This window comes from Cygnus atratus, chromosome 9, assembly GCF_013377495.2.
Source record: "Cygnus atratus isolate AKBS03 ecotype Queensland, Australia chromosome 9, CAtr_DNAZoo_HiC_assembly, whole genome shotgun sequence".
Lineage (NCBI taxonomy): Eukaryota > Metazoa > Chordata > Aves > Anseriformes > Anatidae > Cygnus > Cygnus atratus.
Window position 1 is genome coordinate 15,193,601 of NC_066370.1, and position 19,726 is coordinate 15,213,326.

The window sequence follows — 19,726 nt, forward strand, 5'->3', positions numbered from 1 at the left end:
AGGGGTCTGCTAAGAAAAAAGTCACGCAGAGCTCAGTGTTTAAGCTGAATATGAGAACCTCTATTACCAGCCTCACCATTTCAGCTGCTCCTGAGTCATATAACTGTCCTACACTGCCACAGGCCTTAACAAAGAGGCATTTCAAGTGCACAATTACAGGCAGGCAAACAAGCTCTGCTAAATGCAGCTGCTAAATGCTCGTTCTACATTTGGTTCTTACAGAACACAAGACAGGACAGGAGTAGCTGGACAGGACCATTTGATCAGGAAGCTGCCTTCTGGTGTCCAGGCAGCCAGCCTGGTTAACTCAGTCTCTGCACGCTCTTTGATCAATGTATTAGCAAGCATCTCTCTGCTGACAGTCCTCATGGTGTGCAAAGGTTGTAAACGGTTACCAGATTCACTCCAGGCCAGAAATCAAGTTCATCCTGCAGCACTGAGATGAGTAGGATTTTCTTTTTTTCTTTAAAAAAAATTCTGTCGTGCTCTGAAAACAGCTAATCAAATTATTAAAGTCCTTAAAAGTTTAATGAAGAAATCAAAGCTATTAGGCAAACATTCAGCTTGATGTCTTTCCCTTCTTACCCACCCTTCCTCAATACATTCAAAACCACTTTTTGCTGTGCTACAACATGTTTGAACAGGTACTGAGATACAAACAAGTCTTGGCCCCATCTCATACAGAATGGATTGGTTGCAGATGTTCTCCTGCAAGCTACATCTTGCCTTCTGCAAGAGCATTCATCTCCAAAACACATCATTTCACCTACTTTGCCTGAAGCCAAAACTCAAAGGTTATTTAATTTTTAATTTTTTTTATTAACTCTAACATACCTACAGCTGTGCAAGCAAAACCCCATCTGGTTTTTCAAGGCACAAAGAGGTGAACGACTAAGTTTAGATAAATGTGACCAAGTTGAGGCAGTCATCTTTCTGTTCACCTATGCAGCAGCCAACAGCAATGTCAGGGGTGCAATAAAACAAGAAAGCTGCTATATTTCAGAGAAGCCTGACATATTTCACTATCTTCCTAGGACAAGTCAGACATGAGCTCATACAGTGGCAGGTGAGTCAGTGACGAGTCAGACAAGAGCTCCTTAATTAAGGTTTAGGGGCGGATGATCCCTCGAAGGTGTAATCAGATTGGTATGGCCAGTGGAAAGAAAAGAAAAAGAAAAAAATGAGTGAACTGTTACACCCTTAGTGATCCGTGCCAGGCAGGCTGAAGGCAGCAGGGAGCCAGAGATCCCCCGGCACACAGGAACGGCCATCCTGCCCCACTAACCGGCAGCCAGTGCCTGCCTGCATGCTCAGTCCTGCTCCTCCCGGGAGCTAAGTGCAGGTTTCCCCAGCAAGCAGGTTATGCTGGGGTCACATCACAGGCATGGCACAATCCAGGGGGTTCAGGGCAAGGTGCGCCCCAGAAATTTAGCCTTCAGAGCCAGGAGGGTGGATGGCAATAGCTCAGACCTGTGCGGTAGAGATGGAAGTAGTCACAAGGTGGTAATACCCAGCCACTAACCAACAGAGTCAATCGTGGCCATGTGCTTCATCAGCCCTTAAAATACTACCAAGCACCCCCACTTAAGAGAAAGACCCTACAAGTTGTTTGCTTCGGAAGCTTCCCTGAAATTCATTTCAGAACGCACATCAGAATATCAACGTATTAGAACAAAACAGCCCCATTAAACAGATTGAAATCAGCGGTGTGACTAACAGCATTGGAGCGTTTTGTGCTCGCAACAGACGTGCAGCATGGAAATGGTTTGCTTCCAGCGTGTGTCCCTGCAAATGCAACCCTGAATCAGGTCACCCGTGGAGCTGCTCTTCCTGTCAGCCAGGGAACACAACACTGCAGCGTCCTCTGCACACCAGCAGCACGAGCACAAACCAGTTCTCTCCGTCTGTGCATTGCACAGATCAGCTGAAAAAGTGAACCCAGGAATAAAGAATCCTACCTCTGTAGCCTCTATGAGAGGCAGGGCAAAGGAAACCAACGAGTGACTCAGAGAGGTCAGCACACTAAAGGGTTACCAGATGATGGTTAAGTTTATTCATTTCTTATAGGAACTGTATTTTAAAGCAGTCAGTCTCTGTGCTGCCTTTGAGAAACTTGAATCTTTACAGAACTAATGATGGCTCTTTGAAGCTTTTCCTAGGCACCTGGTCACCTCCTTTGTGGGTATCAGTACCGTAGAAAACTTCAGTAACAGACCTAGAATTGCACAGACTGATTTTTGTCGGAGTCCCCTTTGTTCACAAAGAACCAGACAAGAAAATGACTAAGAATGAATAACGTGAGCAGTGTGCAGCAGAAGAGACAGGCAACAAGGAACTCATCACAAAACCAGTCACCACCTCACTAATTAATGAACAGCTGTCATTTAGTGCTCAGCCACCTGACAAACATCTCATGAGAACACTTTCTCTCCCACCCATGGCAATGCTGATGCTCAAAGGACGAACAGAGCAGGCAAGCTGCCCTGCTGCCACCCTTGGGCTAGACACCGAGCCTAACAGCACCGCTCCCATCCCTTTGCTTTTCCAGCCCCATCTTTTAGGAGGGGAGTTCTGGGTGCTCTGGTTTGGTAGGAAGTATGGGCTCAGCTCTGTCCCCTTTCCAAGGAGGTCAGGAGCAAGGCACCTTGCTGGCAGAAGCTCCCAGCCACAGCTCACATGGGTGAGCTGATAAGCCCCGACAGCGGCAGGGTGTGTTTGCCCCAGCTCATCACCACAGCAGCACTCGCACATCGTAGCAGTACAGCTACATAAACAGGAAGAGGCTTCCCTTCGCACCATGGCCTTCAAGCAGCCTCTACATCAGCAAGTCTTATACCTGGTGAGCCTGATGCAGGTAAATGTTGAGCTCTCAAGAGGGGAAGCAATAACCCATCCACGACTTAGGTAGTTTCAAGCTTTAGCCTGGAGATATGCTTTGACTTGTTCAGAAGTTGGTTTGTAAAAAGATTTTAGTGTCCCGTAAATAAGTCAAAATACAAGGCCTGAAAGCTAAGCCTAGTGATATGAGACGCACGGCAAGCAGCGGCCTCCAGCCATCCCCCTTTGCATTTCCCATGGGGGATCTAAGTGCTTTACAACACAGGATCACGCTGACACCATCCTGACTTGGAGGGTGGGCACACGGAAAGGCAGGGGGAGAAACGGAGGCAGAGGGAACAACTTGCACAACATTGCCCAGATTACATCTAAATCGCAAGGCAGGAGCAGTGCTGAGGCTGGGCTCGGAGCCAAATCCATGGCTTGCCTGTGCTGCTCCCTTCCCGAGCATCTCCAGGCAATGCAGCCTCTCTCCCCAGGAGGAAAGCAAGGCGAGCCCCAGGCATGAGGGCAGCACACACGGGCAAGAGAAGAGGACCCGTGCAGGGACACTCCCTCTGCTCTTCAAGGGGAGGGAGATTCCCTCTCCTCCAGCCTTGCAAGGCAGCATGGCTATTGCTTCTAAAGGGGGAAAAAAAAAGCCAGAAAACTTAAACCCCATTCCTCCCCCCCTCTTATTTCAGTGGCTGATGCTTATCAGCAGATCATGAAACACTCCCTTTATCAGACGAGCAAGTATTCTGCTCTCCTTGGGGGAAAAAAAGCTATCACAATACATCTGATAAAACGAGGGAGAAGCAGCACTTTGCTTGTCAGGATGCACCGAGTTTTGCTCCAATGTGTGTTATCTGAAACAACTGGAAGCATCAGTTTGTATCAATACAGAGATGCAATTTCTCCACTCCAGTCTATTTGTAACAGGATCCAAGCTCTTATTTGGGTAACTATTCTACTGTGTTTACAATAACAAGCCTGACACACCTGCACATAGCAAAACCTCATGAAAAGATTTCCATTGCATAATAAAGTTCATGCTCTTTCTATACAGAAGCCATCCCTACCCAGGACACTTTAAAAAAATAAAACGAAGTAAGACTTCTTCATAGCATATGGTCTGCCAAGCACTGGAGCTAAACGCTCAGTATACAGAGCGCCACAAATAAAACAAAAATTATGCTTGCTTCAGCACACTGCCAATCTGTTGCTTGTTCTGTATGAAGTTAGCAGGGAAATAAGATCTGCATTGACTGGAATATTTCAACCAACCTAGGAAAAAGAATGATTATATCCAAGGCTGGTCTTTGTTTGCAAGGTGAGCAATAACTTTGACACCAGCTGACCTGAAAACCCTTACACCAGAAGTAACTTAAGTCACTCAAATTTTTTTTTTTCCTAACCTTTGGGTTTGGGGGTGTTTTTTCTGGTTGAAGTATCTTGAAACAGTGTTCAGTTGAGACAACTTAAGTAATACAACTCAGGGGCATGGGGGAACTGGCGATTTTATTTTATTTTCTAAAAGAAAACTTTATGAAACTCTGTGCCCCAGAGGGGCTGCCTCCCTTCTGGTCCAGCTTGCAGTGATGTTTGGCAAGGTAAGGTGGCAACTCATCAGATGTCTTGCTTGAGCCACACTGCAGTTTGCATGCTTCATGCTTATGAAATCCAGGTGAGCTCAGCAGCTTTTAGAGAGGCAGCCCCCATGCTGAACAGTACAAGAGACCCTAAAGCATCAAAAAAGCCCAACACACTCCAAAAGACTACTAGTTGGAAATATTGCAGACTCCTAGCACCTTGGTTTCCCCTCTCTAAGATGGCGACTACACGCCTGATTTGCCTACCGAGCTAAGGTGTTTGCTGATTAGGGAAGTAATGTTTGTGCAGCACTTTGAAGATTTAAAGTACTACATTAATCCTACATGTTGTTCTCAGCAGAAGCCAATTTTTAACTAAGAGGAGGGGAAAAAAAAGAAAAGAGGATTTAAACAGTGACCCTCCCCTACTTGTAGATGTTCACTCATCTCCCAACACCAGCTATTCTTATCTGTAAGATGTTTTTTTAACCCTTCCTTCTCAGAGTTCTCAGAAACCACAAGTCTCATTCAGCTTTTATTTGAAAAGTGGCTTCCTTCCAGGCTGTGGCTGTTTCTTGTAAAGTTAATTCCTTTGGTAATACTGCTGGAGGCACATTGGTATGTTTAGTGTGTGTGTGTATACATATATATTTTCCCCCTTTTCACACGGTGTTGTTTTTATATGTGTGTAGTGAAAGATACCTAATCCAGGATTACGATTCTCTTTATTCCTTTCTCATGAAAGTAGGTGGGGCTTTTTTGTGCAAGTTGCATTGATGAAAATTATGTTTAATTAACTTTTTCTCTCCACATAGGCAGAAAAAGTTCCCATTAAGAAACAAAAAGAATTCTTGCACTTAATTCTCTCCCTCTGAATTTTCTCTTCAGAAAGGACAAACTTTAAGACAACTTTTGCCAAATCCTTGAGAAAAGAAAAAAACAAGCGCAATGCTGGTAGAGCTAGAAATTGCTTGTGCAAAGCAGCAGACAGATCTGCTGCCCTTGCGGATCCTAAGGAAGACACAAGCCCTTCCCACAATTACTTTCTCCATCCTACTATGCCTGTCCCTAATGTCTCAGGGTTTTGCACTTGCGGATCCTGGGAGACCTGTAGTGAGCTCTAACTGGTCTCCTGTTAAATTGGGAGAGTCAGCACAGGCACAGCTGCCAGAAGACTAAATCCCGGCTGAAAGAAAAGGACATTCACACCACCAATTTAGATGCCTTCCTTGTGTCCAAATGTCTGTAGAGGAAGCATCCCTGGGCGCTAAGAGCCCTGTTCAGGCTCCTGAAGTCAGTTGTACGACAATAAAGGTCTACCATCATAAAGGGGACTCGTCTAAAAGGGAGCATCCTTCAAAACCTATCACTGCAAGAGCAGCTCAGATGGGCTGACTGCATGGCCTTAACAGGATTTACAAAACAATAAAGGAAAAAAACAAAGAGCCAACTCACATCAAGACTCTTTCTGGTAACTATTACAAGGAGCTGTACAGCTGCTTGCAAGGAGTAACAGAAAAAGATAACTGCTAATACAAACAAAATATACATGACAATGAGATTAGGGGGAAAAGGAACAATTACATTTTAATGGGAACCTAATGCACTCAGATCTCCTTTTACTCAAGCACAAAAAGCAAAACAGACTCCAGCAGGCCCCTCCTGGACTGGTTCTCACAGGGAAACTGGTTCTTCCCAGCTCTGCTAGCTTGAAAACACGTCCCTGCCGTGAGAAAGGCACCTCCTTCAAAGACAACAAGCCTGGCTGCCCTCTTTCCAGGTAGGTGACCTAGGACAAGTTTCATATGCCTCAACAGCCTTAATATTAGGCTCTGTAATATCAGAGAGGGAAACACTCCAAGTTATTCAAACAGGAAAGCGCGGTCAACACCTCTTCATGCACAAGAGCCATCACTACAACCAAACCCCATCCTGTCTGCTCTAAGCAGGGAAGAGGTGCATGCACCAGAAAACAGCCTCTTTAGGCAGGTACGGCTGCAAGGAAGTTTAGGAAGCCAATTCTTACCACTTCTTGCCCAAGACAAATGCCCAAATAAGGCAATGCTCCCGCTTTGCTGAGATCAGTGCGGAGCCAAGCCCTGAGCTCACACCATTGCATCAGTTCTCTAACAGTCTACAGCGTATGCATCAACAAGCAGCCGGGCTGAAGAGAAAACCTACGTTTAAAGCCATGAAAACATTAGCAAAACGTGTCCAGAAGATGACCAATTTTAGTGCTTGGAGACATCTGCAGACTGTCTGCACAAACAAGCCTCTCTTTAACAGAGACCCTTCCCAACTGCCCTGTGCTAACAGCTAAAGCCCTCACCACTGCTGACTCAGAGCCTCCAAAGAAAGGGAAATTCAAAATCCTGAAACACGGCTGCTTCCATTCTCAATTTCCTAACAGCTTTAAGGAATATTCAAGGGTAAAATTGGGAAAACTCAAATCACACTGACCAGAAGACAACTATCTTGTGCAAGTGGCACGCTGCTGAGGAATAACAAAGCTACGATTTCACACAAACAGCTGGTACAGCACCATGTGCAAGTTCACTGGAAGAGTCACCAGCCTTCAAAGAGTTGTCACTTATGATGCAGAAAGTTGATCAGCAGCAGGAGCAATACTTGACATTACCGGTGTTACTGAAACAACTCATTACTTGAGCAGGTTAAGAGAACACTGAACAATTAGAGTCAAGGCAACACCCTCTCTGCTGCAGCGTCCCCATGCACCAACTTCTCACTCATTTTATATATAGGGGGAAAAAAAAAGTCTCATTTTACCAGGTGGTTCAAGACAATACTTCTAAAATGAAAATGGAGTGAATGAAATTGAAATGAGACTGAGATGGACCAGCCAAGGAATCTGTACTCTCCACCATGGAAACCTGTTCTTGCTAGCACAGACTGATTTAAGTGCATTCTTTTTGCCCTCCTTAAAAACACAGCCTTTCCAAATCCAATACCTCCAGCCGGCACAATACATTTAGTTGCTTTCTTGGATGTTGCACAGATTGTTATCCAGCTTTGCTATTTAAGAGTCTGAAATCTGAATATTTCATACAGCTTTAGGTACAGCTGAGTTTGAGAACAGGAGAACCAGTGTGCCTGACTGGAACGTCGATTGCAGCTTTGCAAAGCTCCACATTTCATAACAAAGCAAGGACCAACCTTGCTCATCTCTAAACTACTGCAGGGCATGAGAATAAACTGCTACACTCAGGTATTGCCAACATTTGAATTATGCAAGTTTTCCAGGGCTAGCTGTCTTCAGCAAAATCAAAAAGTTGCAAATAAATTTCAGTTTTCATATGAAAACTTAAAAACTATTTCTGCTCTATCTATCCTTAACCCTCGAGACTACCAAGAAAAGCTTTAGAAGATTTAGTAGATGCACCCTAAAGGCTCAAAAACCTGGGGGAGAATATGAAGAACCTGTTTGTCTTTTTAAAAGTCTCATGACTTATACAGTGGTATCTTGCTTATGGGAATGGGTGGATCCGATCTGTTTTTTTGATAGCTTGAGTTTGGCAGTAATGTTAACTTTTACTTACCTTGACACAATTTTAATTTTTACTTTCCTGCTGCAGCCATGCTGTTCCCCATGTAAGAAGCTCTGCTGGCAACAGGTGATTGCCAAACCTTTTTAAGGGGGAAAAGCCAGTACAGTTATTTATTTATTTACTTACACTCAGAGTGGGTGGGGAAACCTGCACACAAGTTACTTCCACTAATAAAAAAAAGTCTGAGGTGGCACACTTTTGAAACCTCTTGTTTGCTTCTGCTGCAGAAATGGGAGGAGATACTGCAAGCCAGGGTATATGAGAATTCTCACAGAGGAAGTATCCCACAATAAATGACAGCTCCAGATAAGCTTCACCCAACTTTACCCAATTCATGGGGCTTCTCTCTCAACCTTAACAACCGTCTCAGCATTACAAAACGATAACTGCTTGATCCTTTGCAGCATGGCTTTCCAGAAGGTTTTGCTGTAACATGAGCTGCTTGCCCCCAGTACGCATGTGAGAAGCTTCGTTCGATTTAGACTGCTAAGGCTTTTGTTTTTAAACACTTCAAGAGAGTTTCAATTGTTAAAGGTTTTCCTTCTGAAAAGGACTGATTAACCTGCTTGTATTCTTACTTGTGTTCTCAGGTCATTAATTAAAAAAATAATCAAGGATGCTTATAAAGTCCTCTGCAATCCAATCTCAATTTGTCATCATTAATTAGCTCAACATTGCATACAAATGAAGAGCTAACCTGATTAGACAGCATGTTTTACTGGAATTCCTACTTAAGGTCATGAAAGACTTCAGAGAAAAAATTTGCAATATTTTCAAAGTGAGCTGCTCATACATATGAAATCACTCTCTCACCTCACAGCAACTGGTGTTTCTCTCCAGTTTTTAGCTAGTTCCCTCCCCCCTTTAAAATCCCATCACAAACCTGAGCAGAGCAGCAGTCCTCCTGATGTTACATTCATCTCCTTACCAGCTTATCCTACACCAATACTGCTGATTTTGGTGCTGTCCTAGGAAAGTAAACCTGCCTGTAGGAAGTCCAGAGAACTTTGAAAAAAATAACACTACGAAAAACAGGTTTTAGGGGGTGACGGTGGAATTTAGGGTTGTTTGAACAGGCCTGGTATTTAGGTACTTTCTAGTAGTACCTTCTCTGTCTCTCACCTCTAGAAGTAACCTGGAGATCTACGTATGACTTCAGATTATTCCCTCCAAAGCTAGGCACACAAGTAACCAAGAAGTCTGACGCATCTTCAGACATCTCTAACCCTCACAAAGCAGCTTTTGCTTTTCCAGGATAAATAACCCAGTCCTCTCACCAAGCCCACAGCCTTCACTCCCATGACCTAATCTACCATGACTCAGCCCCGAACAAGCTCAGAGGAGCTACGGCAAAGCGCCCTGCCAGCCAGAACACCAGCTCCACCACCACCACCGAGCCTTCCCAGCAGGGCAAGGTGGGTCAGCCTGGCTAATCCCCTCCCAAACAGGGGAAAGTGCGATACAATGAGTTTCCTTACTTCATACCGTTGCCCTGGGGAACACAAAAGGAAAAAAAGAACTAAGAAACAAGGCTTTCAAGTTTTGGACTCTTAATAAGGGTGGGGCCATCTAGTAATTAAACTTTTAATAGGTTATTGCAGTGGAAGAAACTCTTCCAGTTGGGTAAGTTCCTAATCCATCATTAAAAAAAGTCAACAGGCATTAATCAAAGCACATGAAGTCACATGGGGGGGGGAAGAATGAGCAACTCAGAGAACTTGCTCTTGCTGAGAGGATGGGGCAATCCTTCTTTCATCAACATTTCGCGCATGTTTCCACATTTCTCAGGACAGCAAGGGAAAGAGAGCCTTCACATCCCTCCCCGCCCACCCCACTGATAAAGCTGTCGAACACCTATTACCAACTGCTCAACAGCCCATGTGAAATGAGTTGGTGGATTAATTAGCACAAGGGCAGAGCTCTGAAGATGGAAAGATGCTTGAGTGTGAAATGCATATCGATTGAAGGTCCCCAGCAGCCACCACAAGACTGTCATCAGCCACTGCAAACACACAGCATTCTGCTCCTGCACAAGCAGCTAAATCCAGGTTACCTGACTCAGCACAGGGACACCCAGACATTTCTCCATGATCAGAGAACTGTTTAGGAGTCTATTCCTTTAGTAAAATAAAGACTTTTCCCTAGGCAGATTGCAACAGCCACAGGCAGCACATCTTCTGTTTATAGCATCACCCATGTTGGGGCAAAAGAAAACAGTGTGCTGGTGCCCTGGCTGTTGCACTTTAGGTGATCAGTTACCAAGGAGTACTTTTTAAGACCAGCATGAAACTGCATTTTTGACAACCACACAGATTCACATTAAAATCTCAGCCTCACTTCTGCCCCCAGAAAGCCACTATCACTACAGTGAAACATCTCAAGTGCTTGCTTCATTTTAAGCTTGGGATTAGCTCACTTGTCTTCAACTCTGCTGGAACAGCCTACTACATATGTTCAAAATGCATTTCAAAAGACCGCTTCTCCTAGTTGAAAGGACAGCAAACACATTGGTTCCCTGCAGCTGCATTAGATAATTCTTTGTACACATGTATCAAAAGGGAATGTCTTTTTCATATCTCCCTCAAAGGACCCTCTCCAGAGCAGCTTGCAAAAAAAATCCAAGGGCAGCATTTTCTTGCTCTGAGAAATAGAAAGGAGACCTGACTGATATTTCCTTCCTTAAAGGGAAATAAAAATAAATAGTGTGTAGTGTAAGTGGAGAAACCTGGGCATGAAAATAAGCATGAATGAGGCATCACTCCCAGTGCAGGTAAAGAGAAGATGCATTTCAACCTCACATTAAAAAAAAAGCTTCCCCCCTTTTACCCATAAGGGATCACAAATTTGTTCTCAAGCAGACATAATACATTTTAACCCCATGAAACAATTTTTTAACCAAGGTTATTGTTAGCAGCTTTAGACAAAAACTTTCTGAAAGACTTATTTACAAAGGATGCAAAACTACACCAACTTACTGTTATGTGGCATCTCTTTCCATCTGGCCAGTTAGGAGCACACAGGTTCCACTGCTTCATCACCAGCAGTGCTGAGGACTTTTTGTTAAATATAATCTAGCAGGAACTGTAACTAAATTTGAGATTTAAGTTGTTCTTTAGTGGGGAAAAAATAATGTTCTTAGCTTTTGATTAAAGAGTCTTTTTTGTTTTGTTAAAAAGTCACTGCTTTTGTCCAGGTAGAATGACTTCTGAAGATAGGGAAAAAAGCATTAGATAATCCCGATACCATTAAACAAAAGGTACCATAAAATGAAAAGTACTCAAAACAAAACAGTTTTGATTGAAGAAAAATAGAAGACTATTGTGCTAGTATGTAATGTGCTGAACACTGAGATTTCAGCTGATGCTTGAAGAATCAATATATGCACTTAAACAAATCTTTTTAAATCTTTAAACCAGATTCAAATCTGGTTTACCTAACTATCAGGCACAGCAGGGGTTACTGGTAACACACAATTTAGGCACTTAACTCTAGCATTATTCACAGGACTAAGGCTCGACTTGTCTAACCCTCCTCACTCACTACACAGGGAAGCACATATAGGGGATTATTCACTGCACCAAACTTGAGTACCCAAAGTAGAGGAAGGCAAATATTGATCATCTTTGTAGTGGAGAATAGTGCTGTCTTAAACACTTCCAGAGCCCTAAATCACACCAGGACACACAGCTCCAGCACTACTGCCTTGTAGGTTATGAAGTTCCAAGAGCTTGAACAACCAAGCCAGCTCCAGAAATCAAAAGCTAGTCTTCAAATTTCAAGCTTTATACTTCTATTTAATAAACTAAAGCAAACAAAAAACTACTGCCACTACTCTGACAGCAAGACGAAAATGTTAAGTTACAAAATTAACCTACATACTGCAGGACTGACCAGAGCTGGTGACAGTGGGGTTCTCACACCATCTACAAGGGGGACAAGATGTGGAGGAAGAAAGCCCCACTCTGGGTCAGATCAGGGAGCATCATCTCCATCCCGTACCTCCATCCTGCTGGCACAGCCCTGCACACTAAACCTGAACCTTATGCAAACCCACGGATGCTGAAGAATGCCAAGGGAAGCACTGAAGCTATCCCTAGGCCCATCTCCTGTTTATACTCCAGCATATGCTAGACCCAAATAGAAAGCCACTGTTTCATCACACATGGTCTTTAAGCAATTGTCTTTTTGCAAGGCATTTTATTCACCTGGGATTTAGTAATACTATTGAGGGTTAAATTCCCACCACACCCTCCCAGAGCAACCAAGATAAATCTCTCCCTTCTGTGTGTGTGACATGTCATGCGCTTAAGAGGACACGGGTTACTCCATTCTTGCACAAGCCTGGATATGTATCAAACCAATAGTGTCGCTATGGGCTACAGGGCTGAAGCCAGTGAAGGAGCAAGGCTACGTTGCATCCTTACCGTCCACGTTGCTGACTTTGCTGTGCTGGACTGTTGAAATGATACATCGAAGCTGTGAGGTCCCGGGTAGTCTGTGTTGGAAGGAATGGCTGGGGAGGGCGACAGGGCATCAAAAGTCGAGCTGGGCTGGGCATAAGGTGAGGGCGCCGTGACGCTGTTCTGCGTGTGCTCCGTGTTGTAAGGGCTGGTGGAGGAGGAACCATTCTGAATCTGCTGGTCCATGCTGTTCAGGAGCCCCAGGTTCGTGTACTGCGGCTAGAGGCAAAGAGATGCACAGAAGTGTTACAGGAGCAACATTAGCACAGACTGGCTAGCAGCAGCACGGCCTTCATGATGGAGGATGTACAGCATGCTCTCAGCACCATCCTACCTGCGTTACTCAAAGAGGAGGAATATTTGCAGAGAATATACCCCATTTTACATCGGTGACTGAAACAAAGAAGTAAAGCTTTGCACAGCCACACAGTAGATCAACAGCATGTAACTGAGCTGGGAAAAGAGATTGCATACTAGGAGATGATTCACAGGGCAGCAAGCTATCACAAGGAGGCAGGCTCCCCATGTCTACCAACACCCAGATCCAGACCTTTTGCAGGGATTGCTATATCCTGATGAAAATCATCAGGTTCAGTACAGTGCAACTGGCTCCATCTTGTACAAGGCTACATCATCCGATGGTCTTGTATTCTACCCAAAGACCATTCCTCTTCTCATAGATCAGACCATACTACGTAGGGTGACACTTAGGACCTCTAACTTGGGTAGTAACTGCACTGGTGTGACTCACTGGCAAAGACGCCCAGAGCCTTTAATCACGCCTATACCTGGCACTCCAATATTGGGGATACTGAAAGCCTACATATGGTCAAGACGACATCAGACAAATTCTGATGGAGAAAAATCCATCAAGGCAACCTACCTGACTTTAAAATTCTGATCCACAAATAATTGGGAGCTAGGAAAATACTCTAGGGAAGGAGTTACACAATTACTCCATTCTTTTATTCCTCCAAAGGAGCAAGCACTGGCTGCAGACACACAGGACAGCAGGTGAGCAGGACACGAGGCTCAGCCGGGTACACGTAGTCTTGTTCTTGTGCTCATCTGAAGGGCATCGTTTGTGCCCATCTTAGGGACAGATGTTTGTGGTTCACACACACACACACACACACAACCAACTCTGGGATCACCCAGGGAACATGCAGTGACAAACACACCTAGTTCTGCCACTAGCAGAGGACATGGCACACAGAAATTGGGCTCCTCCCTTCATTTGAGAGGACAGGCACCCCATTTCCCTCCACATACTACAGTTTCAATCCCACCCAAAGCCATAAAGCTCGGGTATCTTGCAGAACTTCAGTCAGCCTGCCAAAGACTTTCCTCTTTCCTACAGTCACTCCTTTTCCAGAGAGTGGCTCCAGGACAAGCCTCTATTATAAGCCAAGCAGCAAAGGCTCTTTGCCTCGCTGAAGCCTCAAGAGCACCAGCCTCAGCTTGGGCTCTTCTTTATGCTTCTGTCTGGAAAAGGCTGATATTTTTATGGAGCATTTAATCAAAAGCCCAAGGTGAGGCTGGTGCTCTTGAGGCTTCAGTGAGGCAAAAGGGATCTTGCACAGATGGTGCGGCTTGCTATTACAAGCTGAGACGCAGAAGGTCTTGTGGGGAATGATGTGGGGGAATTAATTTTGGGAGCTGGGATGGTCTGCAGAAAGAACAGGCAGAGAGGAGGGACAGCTGGCTCACTCCCTTGCTCTGCCAGCAGCACGCCATGTCCTTGGGCAAACCACCTTGCCCCCCCCTCCACCCTCAGCCTACTTGAGGCTGCAAGGTCTCCAGGGCAAGGATTGCTCCTTGCTATGTAAAAAAGCCCTGCACTTAATGGGCCTCTGCTTTGGCTAAGGCCTTCAGGCAGTGGAGTAATAAAAGCAATTATATATTGAGTCCTAATCCTGGATGAACCAGTGACTCTCCGTGTTGCCTCAGGTTAGTCATTTACCCTCTCTGCCTCAGTTTCCCCATCCATAGCAGCAGAGAAGACGCTGGATGTCCCAGAGCCTCTGTTAGAGGAGAGAGTCCACAGCTGGGCTCCAGGCATGCGAAGTAGCAGTTGCAGGACAATGATCCGTATGGGATCACCTTCTCCAAATGGAGAGGAGATTGCAGCTTTGGCAATGCAGATGACAGTTATGTCTCATCTCCTTCAGGTTATTCAACCACCCATGACTTGTTTAACGGACCTGGGATGTGTTTTTGCTGGAGGCTAGTTCTGTAAGGAAGGTGCCGGGATGCTGATGTGCAGCACCAGGAACACTTTTGCTGGTCAATAATTTTGTGTGTAGTCAAAAAAAACCTCTTCACCCTTCTACTCCATCATACAAATAAACAAAGTAAATTTTTGGATCATTTAATCAAAATTAGTCCCATACTTCCAGCCCTAATAACACCTAAAGACACCTCAAAAAAAAAAACAAACGCTGAGGTATCGCTCGGTTGTTTTACTTCTCATGGAGATTAGCATCAGACGCACTCCCCAACCAGCCGAATGATGAAAAGGCGACTGTGATGAAAACAGTCTCCTAAACCAGCTCAGACAGCAAAACAACACTGTTTCAGCTTTCACTTAAAGACTGTTTCTCCTAATCCCAGACCGCTCAAGATTGTGGGGAAAGATGACCAAAGGGCCAGTCAGCATTAATGAGGCAGCGCAGTCTGGAAATGCTGATGGTGCTGCCCGGACGTCAATTAAAAAAATAAGTACCCCATTAAAATTTAAGATATCCGTATGAGAATCAAAGATCCTTGTCATTCCACTCAGTCCAGGGGCCATCTGTCTAAATGTTACCAGCGGAGCAGCCATTCCACCGCATTTATACACTCGCATGCCACAGCCGAATGCCATGTCCCCATTTGCTCCTTAAATAACTATTAATCTCCTCGCACTTATCCCAGCGCTGACACGAGCAGCTGTCGGACTCCCCTCGTCTCCCTCCGAGTCCCACCAGCCTTTCACCTTCCCTGGCCCCTCGCAGGTGCCCCCCAACCCGGTGACAAAGCGCAGCGAGCGGCTGGCTTTGCGCTAAACCTCCCAGCTATGCCCCGAGGCAGGTGGCGCAGAGAGTTGTTTGCGCTCAAGGGGTCAACATCTGAATTGCTTGCAAGGCCTCCGGAGGAATCAGATAAGGCTTTGGGAGGCACACGCCTTCTGACAACACAACAATTAGAGGGGCAGCAGGCCCGGGGAAGGCGCGCGCTGGAATTCACCCGCGCAGCAGCTCCCGCCGCAATAAAACTCCTGCGGCCCAGCCAGGCTGCGGACGGCGAGCGCTGGTGAGAACAAAGACATCAAGGGCTGCGGGCACGTCTGCAAGGCAGCACCCTCTCCAGGGAAGGCTGCAGGGTGTGTGTTTGCACACAGACACACACACACACACACACAGCCTCCCCTCACCATTTACAGAAAGTGGTTGAATTCAGACGTCAACCCTTGCCCGGCTGGAAGCCCAAAGTTTTGCCCAAACTCTGGTTTTGGTGTGGAATTGGTTTGAAAAAAACTGCAGGATCTAGTCCCACCACTGATGCCTGGCAGAACAAGAGTGCTAGCTAATAGAAAAAAGAAAGCACAGATTATCTAATTCTCAGAGCCTTTGTTCTCTATTTTGTTCCCCCCCCCCCCCCCCCCAGGTTTCTGAAACTATTAATATCACTGAGGCACTGCAAAAGCCTTCAGGCGAATTTAACTGCAAATAGTTAGAGGGATGCAATTAGATCCTGACTACGTATTTTGGGACATCATTTTGATAATGTATCTCGAACTATCAGTTTCACTTCCTACATCCCATCAGCTCTGCTTTCAAGTTTTCATGCTAACTCATGCTTCTAGGTTAGGAAAGCCACGGTTTCACTAGAGACACTGCTGAATTAAAAAGCAGACTGAAAACTGCAGAGTTGTTTAATCCCCAGTCCCAGCTGCTGTGGGGCACCTGCCACAAGAGGGCAATGCAAATGCTCCAGTGCACAGGACCCAAACTGGGAACCTCCTCTGCAGGAACAGCACCCCCCCTTTTTTTTTTTTGGCCGCAGCCCACTTTCCAGTCCAATGTGTTAAGAGATAAGCCTATGGGATACACCTGCAAAGAGACCCTCTCACTACTAAGGCACGAAGGAGAGTCACACAAGTGAAGAAAAGCTTACAAGGAAACTTCACAGAAGAAAACAAAAAAGCATCTTCCAGCTTTTAACTGCTCAGCTATCAACATCTCAGAGTTTTGATTTTTTCTACCTGAAAATAAAGTTACCAGCCTCAGGTGCAGAAAGCCTTGATGTCTCCAACCCTAGCTATCAAAACCCGTCTCCATATCTCCAAAGGAACGTTTATCTACGCTGTGCACACATACTGACAAAGTCTTAGCTTGTAACTGCTGGATCCACGTGGCTTAAGAGCAGCGTTCAGCTACTCAAAGCCTTGCAAAACACCACCGCTGGTGCTTATTCTCCAAAGATATGAGATGATGAAATCCATATAGTAAACTACCGTGGACATCAGCAACAAGAACATTTTGCAAAGCATTTTGCTGCTCCTGTGCTTTGCCCCTAACTGATACACCAAGGCTAGCAGTTGCAGTAGTAGGAGCCAGCTTACGGTGATATTTCTGTGCTGGACAAGACAGATTCACCTTCCTGTTGGAGAACACCCGCCCTGCTGCTTGTGGAAGGTCTGTTTTCCAGAGTGCTTGAGGCTCATCCAAAACAGACACCTTAAGTGTATCAAAAAAAAAAAGATTTAAATCAACCTAATTTTTCAGACCTTCCCAAAAGCGCATTTAGTAGGTGGAAATAAAGCACTTAAGCTTAACAGAAGTGCTTCTATCATAATTATTAATCAAGATAATGCTGACTGCAAAACTGTGCAACTTCACCAGTTGTTCAGAAGGCAGCTGATACAATACGTGATGTAGGCGAAGTGCTTGTGCCATTACGAAGAAGTGCCAAGAAATTAAGGGTTCCACCCATGCCCCTCAGCTAAAATCAGGGCTGAAGCTGAAATAGGGTATCTAACTCATCATAACAAGAGGTGTGATTTGGGTTGTATCTCTCAACTCTTTTCTCATCAAAAAGACTAAAAGGGCCTTCTGGACTGGCGGAAAGTCTGATGCAAAGAGATCTATGGGAAAGATCTCGGGCCGGCACTCCTCTCGGGAGGAACAAGCTCGCTGCGGACATCACCCAGGCCACCTCCTGGCTGTGTAGCAAAAGTATATGCTCACTTCCACACCAGCTCAGGCCCAGGTGCCTGCTGAGAGCCTGGGTGCTGGCTGCAGGTCACACAGCCTCTGTGCTCCCCCCAACTCCATTTCTAAAATGCCAGCAAAGCCAGCAGGTCTACTTTGAAGAGGTTTCCCTCCAGACCTACCGTACAGCTAAATACAAACGTTTGGAAGCCCTCAGATGAAGTGATAACGTGTACTTTATACTCTATGTGAAGAGCAAGCTTATACTCAATGTGAAGAGCAAGCAAGCAAATAACTTTGGTTCAACCAAAGATATCAACAGTTACCAAGATACGAGCTTTAGGGCCTGAGAACCTAAACTCTAATTACTATGGGTCATGGCTTTTAGCACTACTGCAAATCAGATCAACCTGAATAATCTTACTGGTGGGCCATTGCTTATTCCAGAAAGGGAGGAGACTCCTTCACATCCCAGCAGCGTTAATGACCCCTGGCATGATGGATTGTGCTGGACTAGAAGCGACCCTGCAGTCAGCAGCTCCCATCCTGGCTCTCTGACCAGCCACAGCAAAACCAGAGGTTTAACATCTCAGCTCAATCCCACCTGTAGCAAGGAGCATAAGTATTTCTGCATACTGCCTCCTGAATTATTCAGAAGGGCATTTATTGGGTTATGCATTAAGTACAACCATGGCAATTTTAAGAAGCTAAATGCAAGAATGTTAATGAAAAAAGACACGCTGCTTCCAAAGGAAAGTTTAATATATCCAATATATTCCTGCACAAGTATTTCATGTTAAGCAGTAAGACAATCCCAACTGGTCACCTAGACAATTTCCAACACCAAACATGCAAGCACAACCTAAAGAAAACTCAGTCCTTCATTTCACCCAGATTTAAAGAAAATACTAAGAAAACAAGCAAACATAAGCAACCAACTGAAGCCACGCAACCTTGTTTAAAGTTCAGATATGCAAGCTTAAAGAACTGCCTGCTGTGCATACTTAAAGCATCCCTTCCCTTCCAGGGGCGCCAATCAGCCCTTTGACAGCAGCCAGCTTGGTAGGCAATGCTGCACGCACTAAACAGAAGGCAGCGCACAAATTTGCAAAAAACACACCATCGTGCATAAAAGTGTTGTTTGTATACCGGGGAGAAAGAGGAAAGGCTGGGCAGTTTCCACTGGAATTAGCTACTCCAATGTGGATGTTACGCAGTGTCTGTACCATTCAGGTTAACACACACAGCACAGCTTTAAGAGCCATACCTAGCAAGACTGCCAGCTGTGCGCGTTTCCACTCAGACACAGCTCTGTTGACCTCAGCAGAACTTCTCATTGAGTAAAAGTCCGAAAAAGCAGGCATTTGTAAGCCTGGAGAATAACACGGGTTCATGAAAAACAGCATGAGGGCAAGTTTCCGTCTGCCCAAAAGGCTGCAAGCTTTAGAGTCATGTCGTTCCCCCCAGCTGCAATTGTTCTCCTTTTTAACTAAACTTTGAGTTTTGCCCCTTGGTTAATTCATTTACTTTAACTCAGCAAGAAGTATTTTTCAGCCAGAAGCAGGGTGCCTTTTAAAACAAGCACAGCCCAAAGCAGGAATGCCTGTAATTCCTGACTCCTACCACCTGCCACAGATTCAGGTAAAAAGAGTTCGTCTAATTCAAGGATTAACAGAATGACAGTGCATCCATCTCACACAAATATTAAATCTGAACATCTTGTACTGTCTAAGTATTTTTCAATGCACATAAAAACAGTATTAATGACTTCCCTGTAGTGTATTTTAGGCTTTTAATGAAGGGAAAAAAAGCCCTCTGAATTGGGCTCTTGAAAGTGTTCTTCCTGCAACAAAATCAACTTTGTTTCTGGAAAAAAAAAACAACACCATTTTGTGCAGGCTTCTATTATAGCATCTAGGCTATGCTTAGCTATTTTGAAAATTCAGGTAGGTTAAAATAGAAAAAAAGTCCAACATCCACCTCAGCGTACACATATACGGTCATGTCTTTACTGAGCTTCTGCACAGCAATTTGATAAGTAACTGAAAAATATATAAACAGACGAGAAAAAAATCGTCATCCTGTGAGATACCAGA

General features: G+C 44.9%; 1 protein-coding gene across 2 annotated transcripts in view; it reads right to left on the reverse strand.

Annotated features, from left to right (window-relative positions):
* TP63 (tumor protein p63) overlaps positions 1-19,726 on the reverse strand; it is a 293,066-nt gene that overhangs the window by 36,711 nt on the left and 236,629 nt on the right. For both annotated transcript variants that reach the window (XM_035544952.1, XM_035544953.1), the window contains one exon: positions 12,400-12,654. In XM_035544952.1, coding sequence (XP_035400845.1) covers positions 12,400-12,654 — 255 coding nt within the window. The remainder of the gene's footprint in view (positions 1-12,399; positions 12,655-19,726) is intronic.